The sequence below is a fragment of the Saccostrea cucullata genome, unplaced genomic scaffold (genome assembly GCF_032062105.1).
Source record: "Saccostrea cucullata isolate Sc308-1 unplaced genomic scaffold, CSIRO_AGI_Scuc_v1 ctg183, whole genome shotgun sequence".
In the NCBI taxonomy this organism is placed as follows: Eukaryota; Metazoa; Mollusca; class Bivalvia; order Ostreida; family Ostreidae; genus Saccostrea; species Saccostrea cuccullata.
In genome coordinates, this window is record NW_026929981.1 from 339607 (window position 1) to 349289 (window position 9683).

The 9683-nt window shown below is 32.3% G+C and overlaps 1 protein-coding gene across 1 annotated transcript; it reads right to left on the minus strand.

Annotated features, from left to right (window-relative positions):
- Positions 1–593: 593 nt before the first annotated feature.
- On the minus strand, positions 594–9683 carry LOC134282674 (cytochrome c1, heme protein, mitochondrial-like). The gene is made up of 8 exons (XM_062765076.1): positions 9543–9683; positions 4112–4159; positions 3839–3993; positions 3243–3369; positions 2608–2778; positions 2121–2268; positions 1736–1836; positions 594–950 (listed from the first exon to the last, which is right to left on the minus strand). Exons 1-8 carry the CDS (start codon positions 9612–9614, stop codon positions 786–788), a joined length of 987 nt encoding a protein of 328 aa, XP_062621060.1. The 5' UTR covers positions 9615–9683; the 3' UTR covers positions 594–785.

Genomic DNA, 9683 nt, shown 5'->3' on the forward strand with positions numbered 1-9683 from the left:
TGTAGACGTACAGTAAAACTCCTCCAAACCAGCCAACTGCTGGACTTAATAAAATGGCCAGACTGTATAATGAAATGAGGCAGTTCAAGGATCAATATTCTGATAAGTTGTACAACTCTTCCACTGTGACCTGCTGAAGTGAACCATCATCCTTGTACATGTTAGTTGATAATGTGCCCAGTATTTTTTAGCTCTTTTTTCCCCAATAATTCCTCTTGTTAAGGGCCATACAGCATAAATAAAGAGGTTCTGTGAACAGTTAGCTCACAAAACAGTACCCATACCCACTCCCATTACAAGTATAATGGCAGTTTAATGAACAGATGGACATATAACGGATGGATGTAAAGATGGTCACTCATCACTATCTTCTATTTCCTCTTCTTTCAGAGGTATAATAAAGACCTTGACCTATGGTTACCCTGAGAAAATTTTGATTAAATTTGGCAGCTATGAGACACATTCCAGAAAGTCGATGCACACTGCTTGAGTGACAATAAAATTGGCTCAGAGTCTTCTGCTTAAACTTAATTTTGATATTCCATAATTTTGTACACATCTATATAAAAATATGAATAAACAGAAACTGGATCAACATTTAAAAATTTATTTCTTCCTCACAAAACATACTTGGAAATAAATCAGTTGTAACAGAAAAGTCTTCACAGTAGTACTTATATTTTCTATCCATGAAATAAAATTTTCCTTCAAGTCTGTTTTTTCTCTCTTGGTAATCCAGTGTCACTCTCATTTGGTCACTAATAAATATTCCTAACTGCGCCTCTTTAGGGTTTTGGACTGCCCTTTGGACCACCAGGTTTGAGGGCCCTGAGTACAGTTTTGCTGGGTTTACTGTAATTGGGGACGACGATTTTATGTTTCAGTGATGACCAGATCCTTCTCTTGTAGTAGTATGATCCTATTCCCAGAATTACCATTAATGTATAGAACTGAAAATAAACACAATAGGTTTAGTGATTCTTTTTTCATGCCTATTACTGTATAAGGGTTATTTTCGCCCTGATTTCTCTTCACCCTTTCACACTTGCAAACAATTTTGCCACATTTTAAATTCAAAACATACTGTATTCTCTGAATTCGCCCCTTTTTAAATTCGCCCAACTGAGGTTAGGGCAAAAGGGGCAAAAATAAAACGGGGGCAAAATTTTCCCTGTATACAGTATATCAGAAGTTAAGTACAGTAAAACATTATAATGAATATACTTATAGAGAATCTGAATTCATGCTTACAAGCGTTACAGTAAAGCAATTTTAATTCCTTTTAGTTTTTAGACTTGTCATCCCACTTAAAGGATAAAAAGAAGTATTGTTAATGAATCAAAATTATATACATGTATCTCTGGTATTTGGCTTTAAGCACCTTTCACTGGTGTATTCTCAAGAACATGTATTACATGCAGCTTTCATGAACCAAAGGAACACAACTGCTGTTTCACAGTATATCCCATTGGAGATGTTTTTTTTTTTTGTTAGAATAGTTAAATTTGTGATTGCAGCATGGATCATTTTTTAACTACATGTACATACTAGACAGGAAATCCTACAAGCACATGTGGTTATCAACATAATAAGACCACCCCTTCTCTCTCTCCTCTCTCATGCTCTCTCTCTCTACATATTTTGGTTGAGAATAATCAACCCAACACTGAACAGTGAATAAAAATAACATAAAATTTTTTTTTGAATGAAAATTTCTTTAAATTCACTATCTCACCTTAAGTTCTAGACTTTTCCTAGCATCCCAGAATGGCTCTCCAGCCCATGTGAGGAAAGTGACTACATCCTTAGCCAGCTGGCTCTGTGTGGCAGGGGTACCTGAAAAATGATGTCAGTGATCAACTTCACTTTTTTTTTCCTAGTGAGATAACTGAGACAAAGATGGAAAATGATGGTTTTGTTTTAAAAATATATTTTACAGCTTATGGATATAAAAACATAAAATTCTTCAAGAGATTTTTTGCCAAATTTGATTTTTTTTCACTACAACTGATTGATTGAACTATACACTACTATATATAAGTAACAATGCAAAGACTTGAGCTTGTCACTATGAGGTACTGAAAAAATCAGAGTCATGAACTCTGGAACTTGTGTCTTACCATCATCATATTCAATAATTTCATTATAGAGAGCTTGTGCCATGGCGATTAATCCTCCTGGGAAATATGGATTGTAGTGGACGCCTTCAGGAACATTAACTCCTGCCGGAGGATCACAGTAGCCAGTCAGGAGGGAGAAAATATAGTCCTACAATATTAATTTATAACCAAAAGTGAGAAAATATAGTCCTACAACATCAATATATAACCAATAGTGAGAAAATATAGTCCTACAACAATAATTTATAACTGAGATGTAAACCTATCACATTAATATATATCATGTATTATAAAATCAAACTTAGAAATGTGTATACCAAAGCCACATTGATCAAAAATGTCCATTTCAAAATACATAATTTCGAATATGTTCTTCTTGGGTTAAATTTTCCAATTTTTCAATGACAACTGCATAATACATAATTCAGAATATGACATACATATAAAGTTTCATCAGAATAACAATGGCCTGACTAGGCCTCCATACCTCTCCACCCTCTCGTCCCAAGACAACATAAGATAGATCTGGTGGGGCCACTCCATTGTTAGCATTCTCAGCCTGAAGCTGGTTGTCGTATGGACTTGGGATTGAGTCGTACAGTTTCCCTGGACGTTTAATTGGCATGCAGTTCTCGTCATACCCATCAATGACTTGGAACTGTAGATATAAAATGAATGAATCAGTTAAATATGAATGTTTTAATAATCTTTTGACCCTGACCTCAATACATATACTGACCTACTCTTTAACTTAATGAGAACCCTGTAAGTACACATGTATCTACTAACTGAATACTAAGTATAAATCTGCTATGTAAGTCAATATACGACCATTTTTTAAATCATTCAAAGTGTAAACAAGGCAAAACATTTTAACCTTAACCTTTGACTGATCTCATAAACTATAAATAAAGTGTATTTCCTCCTAACAGTTATTCCCCTTTATAATGGAAAATGAAGATGAGAAGTTGAAAATCTCAACTCAGGTATATAAGAGTCATACAAAAACACTTTTTCTAACCCTGTGCCTCAAATGTGAACAAAATTGATAAATGATGGCATTTAAATCTGCTCTTTCTTTATATATAACTAAATCTAAATATAATTCAAGGTTTTCCTTACATCAGCAGCTTCTGCCTTGGCCTCCTCTTCACTGAAGATGACCCCCACCATCTCCCTGAATCGTACCTGTTCCACACTGTGGCATGCTGAGCACACCTGTTTGTACACCTGGTAGCCCCTCCTTACACTGAAATAAAAAAAAAATCCAAGGTTAATCCAGGTTAATATATAATAAAAGAAAATTATCATTTCATTACACAGTACCTACACTGACTGATGTATTATAGGCCTATATTCATTATATCAAGTGGACAAAATGTCTTTAACAATGGCAAATTCTAATTTGATCCTTGACTGTCTTTGCTCATTGACCTTGTTATTATAAAATGATTGGCATGCTAGGCTTCCAAAGAAGCTAGTTTTATAATTCCTGTGAAAATAAAACGTCAGAATGACAAACTATGTTTAAGAGGAAACCCTTTCCATATACCTTATTACACAGAATTTGAGAAATTATTAAACATTAGTGCAGACTATCCTTGGTTCTTTGTTCTCATTAAAAAATAAAGGAACAAGCAAGTTTTGATGCACATAGCCATTTGCTAAAGCAGGAAATCTCTACATGATGTCTTTAAAGGAAAGAAGGGGGTCCATACCTTTTCTTGTCAAGCTCTGTGAAAAATCCTGAGTGATACCAGGGATATTTGGGAGGGTGCAGGTGAAGTTCTGTTGAGGCATGGACAGCTCCTTTGATGCTTACATACAATCCTACAGCCCCTACTGCTGCTGTGGCACCAGCTATTAAACCAACCTATCAAACACAATGTAAGAATTTATTTCTCTTGTCAACAACAATGGTTTATAAAGAAAGGAAGTCTCTGGCACAATGACTCATTTGAAAGTCTGATATATTTTTATTTTCAACTTACAATCTTAGCTCCTTTTGGTGTAGGATTATTAAAACTGCCAAAATTAGCCTGAAATTACAGAGTGAAAAGCAATTCAATGAACATGATGAACAGAAAAATAGCTGTAAATGAACTGTTAATACATAATACATTCATAATCATAACTTCATGTTACATGATTTTAATTACTGTATACAGGGAAATTTTCGCCCCCGTTTTATTTTCGCCCCTTTCGCCCTTCCCTCATTTGGGCGAATTTAAAACGGGGCGAAATGAAATAATACAATATAATTTCTTTAATAAAACTATGATTGGGCGAATTTAAAACGGGGCAAAATTGTTTGCAAGTGTGAAAGGGCGAAAATTAAACGGGGCGAAAATAACCCTGTATACAGTATTTTCTTTGGGACAAAAGAGCTATAATTTTGAATGAGATTGCCTTGGACAAGGTTTGTTCAGCAGTATCTATGTTTTTTTTTTGTTTTTTTTTTTTTGTTTAACATATTTTTCCTGCTACTTCAAAAATAAGCTATTTTCAATCCAATTTAAGTGGCTGAAACTGCAATATATTACAGGGCCGTCAATCTCTCTAATTTGGGTCAGATAAACAGACACTTTTCAATTGGTAAAAACACCCATAATTCCCATTTTACTTATCTAGAAATTCCCAATATCACAAACTGTACATTGTAAGTATAAAGAAGAATAAAATTGTGTTAGTTTAAAACCTAAGTGAACTTAATCTGTTGTTTTTAACATAACTTTATCAGCTGTTTAGAGCAATCAATTCATGTTTTAAGAGTTTTTTTTAGTGACAGACCTGCCCCTGTATTATAACGTCACAATGCTTTTAAAACGTCAGAATACACGCAAGAGACTTTATTAGGGCATAGACCAAATAAGGCTTTGGTTTATTAGGTTACCTTTATTTAAGAATATGCAAGGTGTAGTTGCAGGATAAATTCTTTTGCCAGCCCTGTTTGTTTTATCCACTACCTATCGTATAACCCTTTATAGTTATCACTAGAGAACAATGAACTCTTAATTTGTTTTTTTTTTCTGATCACAGAATTTTCAAAACAATTATTGGTCTGTAGAGACTACGATAAAGGGTAAGGAATGGACAAAATATACAAGTTGGTTAAAGAATATGTAGCAGGTCCAGTCCAAAGACTATTTCTACCTATGTAGGTATTAATAGCTAAGTAGGTATTTAAATAGGGCTGCCACGATTAACCGAAATATCGGTTAACCGCGATTCACAATCTTTCGATTCGGTTCGTTTTTCCAGGATTTCGATTCGATTCAGGTTTGATTTTTTCATACTAACATCTGCTGTTGTTAAGCGCATTCTGATTGGTTAATCTGAAGAAATGATGGCAAATCATTATAAAGTAAACAAAAACACGAAAATGGCGGCGAAGAAGTCGGCGGAGGACTACTCATAGTACTCCCAAGTTGCATTTTCGACAGAAAGACAGCACAGAGGATAAGTGGATTCACTAAAAGGCAACACCCATCTGCCACATAATTCTGAATTTAGAGGAACCGACACCGTGCTGCGAATGTCCTTATTTCTTTTTAATATTGACATCGTTTTGAAAGTGAAATTAATTATTGACATTCTTGTTATGACAGTAATGTGTTTAAATGGTTTGGTATCGTATTGGTGAATAAAAAAAAAATAAATCACAGCAGAGATCTAACCGTTCCTATTGTGGCAAATAGCCCTTGTATGCAAAACACCAATACTTTTATGTTGAGCATAATATGCAATCATTGGTTTTGTTTGAAAGATTTGTTTGCATGTTTCATCTTTTAAAACCAATGACCAGTATTTTTAATAATTTGTATTTCGGACATTTGATTCTTGGGTCATACTTTGTAATTAGAACATTAAGTATTTTCTTTGTTTTCTTGGCTTTACATTCCAATTTATCTTAATAAATCCTATAAAAGTATGAATTATTTATAACTATTTATTATTTATTAGAATGTCTTAAGATCATGATGATAAAACATTACAGATTTTAAACAAAAAAGAGAAAAAGTTCTATTTCTTATAATCGAATCGAAATTATTCGAAAATCGAGGTTTTTGTTTGAACCGAATCGATTCGAAAATTTTCTGATTCGTGGCAGCCCTATATTTAAACCTACACAAAGTAGCTATTTTTACCTACTTTCTGCTTTTTCTGACTTTTGTGGCCAAACGCAGGAACAGCGCAACATGTTGAGCACTGAATTTCTTGATACAATCACACTGATGATGGATATGACAAAAATTTGACCAAGAAATCAGTGTTTTCCCTTTATTTCAAAGTAAAGGGTTAGAGATAAGTTGTAACAGCTAGGGGCTGAGGTTTATAAACAAAATCTCTGTGGACCTAACAACAAATTCTTCTTTCAAAGCGCCATTTTTGTCAAATGAAACGGTCGATTTGGCCGGTAGCCGGTTCTTAAGGAAAACACTGAGAAATGATTACTTCGTATATTATAAATTTTGCAAAGAAACTAATGTAAAATTGCCAATTCAGGAAGTAATCATTTTTTGGCCAAAGTTTGGTGGTATTCATCATTATTGAGACTATATAAAAAACATATGGTATTCTCCATGTTGCGCCGTTTCAGTCTTTGGGCCACAAAATGTACATAATACAAAAAGTAGGTAAAAATAGCTACTTTGGGTAGGTTTAAATACCCACGTAGCTATTAATACCTACGTATAGGTAGAAATAGTCTTTGGACTGTACCTGTGTAGGGAATCAGAAGTAGTTGATTGTCCAATGCTGGAACGTGGAGAAATTCATCCCCATCAGTGTGCAGAAAATGTTGTCCCTTAAATTGCACCATATTTACGGGAATGCCTAATTGAAGACCTACAGGTAATTGAAGACCTACAGAAGACCTACGGAAGACCTACAAAAATGGGGGATATATACAGCAAAACTGATATTATATTCTGATTAAGCATGTCCTAAATATATAAAATACACAAAAAAGTTTTATAAAAAGAAGTTTTAAAGTGTATTTTTTAAGCTCGGTAAGGGGAACTATTTCTTCTCTCAGAAGACCTACAGCAAGAACGATAACTCGCCTAAATAACAAATCAGCTGTTCACCAAAACATATCAAGAAAATGTGATTATCAGAAAAATGTAATTAAAAAATAATATTAAAGGACGAAAAAAAATCATTTGAGATACTTTATATACATAAATCAAAGATAAAAAAAAATAAAATGCAATATTCATCAGATACAATTCTATTTTGTTAAAAAAAATAATTAGTTATTAAAATCATTAAAATTGTAACCATGCACTGTACATAAATTATAATACCATCATATGTCAATCATAAAATCATTATAAATACATACACTTGTATATACGTTATATTTAGTATTTTATATGTGTTTATAAGATTTGCATTTATGTAGAGAATGAAATTTTTAAAATTGCAGTTAAAAGAATTTGAAGTAATTTTTCAAGAAGAATACAGACATAATCACTTTCAAAATCTTATTTCCCCTGAGTCGAAGCATCATATTTTTTTTTAAAAATATGCATGCATTTGTGTGATAACATGCATGTTTATTATTTGATTCAATTTTTAAAAGTGTGTATTTTCTTTTAATTTAATTATTGAATGATATACCTGGTATCTTCAAGATTGATATAATGTACATGTATATTTTAGCTCAAAATGTAAAAGAAATAAAACCTTATGTTTCATATTATAGTGCCTATTTCTTGGCTTACAGCATGTTATCTGGAAATATACATTTAATTAAGTTATTAAATATTCCTCGTGAATGTCATATAAATGTGTTATATTGAAAAAAGATGACCATTTTGAATATTAAAAAAAATAAATCAAAACGTAATTCATTTTATTAAGTTATATTCTGAATAAATGCACAATAATTTTATTTGTTTATTCTTGCTAGCATTTTTAAGATATAGAATAATTTTTTTTTTATATCTTTTCTCTGTTGACTGCAAATTAACATTCATCAGAGCAAGTGGGGTGTGTTGATAATTGCATTCAAAACACGGATATATCCTCAGGGTGACTGTATATACAACAAATTAGTGAAGATCGAAGCCCTTAGTACAGAGTAATATTGGTTAATTGAGACAAATCCACAGCATACATATCCATAATTTGAACTTGAATATTTAATATTTATCCCATAAGACATATTAAAAGAATTACAATATTTATTAAATATTAACTATAGATTTCAAGTAGAATATTAATTATCCTCAGGGTGACTGTATATACAACAAATTAGTGAAGATCGAAGCCCTTAGTACAGAGTAATATTGGTTAATTGAGACAAATCCACAGCATACATATCCATAATTTGAACTTGAATATTTAATATTTATCCCATAAGACATATTAAAAGAATTACAATATTTATTAAATATTAACTATAGATTTCAAGTAGAATATTAATTTGATAAATGAAATAATCATGATAATTATTTATATTTTTAACTTCATCAAAATTCATCATGGAGATCAGCTGATTTCTTTATCATAATTCATAATTAAAAAACTCAACAAAATCATTTGCAATTTTTTTTTATTTTGTTATATACATATTCTTCCTATAAACTTCACAATATAAATGAGCGTGTTGTTGTTTACAAGACAAGTCATCCAGAGTTATCGTTCTTGCCGTAGGTCGTCTAAGAGAAGAAATAGTTCCCCTTACCGAGCTTAAAGAATACACTTTAAAACTTCTTTTTATAAAATTTTTTTGTGTATTTTACATATTTAGGACATGCTAAATCAGAATAAAATATCAGTTTTGCTGTATATTTCCCCCATTTTTGTAGGTCTTCCGTAGGTCTTCTGTAGGTCTTCAATTACCTGTAGGTCTTCAATTAGGCAGGCCGATATTTACAATACAGAAATGAGGATCTGTAGCATCATGATCAAAGAATAGAAAAAACTGTTATGCTACTGTTCTGCAATGTACAAGGAGACCTCATTTCAGTGTTTTCACAACACCACATAAGTACTTTAAAGCAGAAATATAAACTGTCCCCTCATTGCAATTTCAATGAAATACAAAACACTACAAACAAAAAATTCGTGTCATTTACTCATGGCTATCTAGAAGAATAAGAGATTTATTTCGAATTTCCTCTAAAGGATTTTCTCCCATACACATTTACAGTTACTTGCCATTAGGGGATGGGAAAGATTTCTAAAAATCTTGAATAATTTAGTTTTCAGACAAAATTATTTCTTTAAATACATCTTACAAAACCATAACAAATAAATGTTATGTAATTCAACTGTAAAGAAAAATAAAAGGAGTTTGTCCTTGAAATTCAGCACTGCCACTACAATAAATAGCAACATCCGACGTAAATAATCGATTAAAATATGCATGTTTACAATCAATACGATGTCTGCCTCTCATAAATATATTACCTGAGTTGAATTTTGCACAGTTTTAGCCTTTAAAAAGGCTTGACGTGCCACACGGTTCGCCACTGTTGCCATTTCTGTGGCACCTGTTACCCGAAGGGCACTTTCCACTAATGGTTACACAATTATGTTATACAACTCATA

Excerpts from the sequence above, each read along its gene's own strand:
- LOC134282674 (XM_062765076.1), bottom strand. The coding sequence starts at position 9,614 with ATGGCAACAGTGGCGAACCGTGTGGCACGTCAAGCCTTTTTAAAGGCT. Across the intron at positions 4,160-9,542 it reads CTGTGCAAAATTCAACTCAG|GCTAATTTTGGCAGTTTTAA; the intron begins GTAATATATTTA and ends CTGTAATTTCAG. Across the intron at positions 2,269-2,607 it reads TGGGACGAGAGGGTGGAGAG|GACTATATTTTCTCCCTCCT; the intron begins GTATGGAGGCCT and ends TTAATATTGTAG.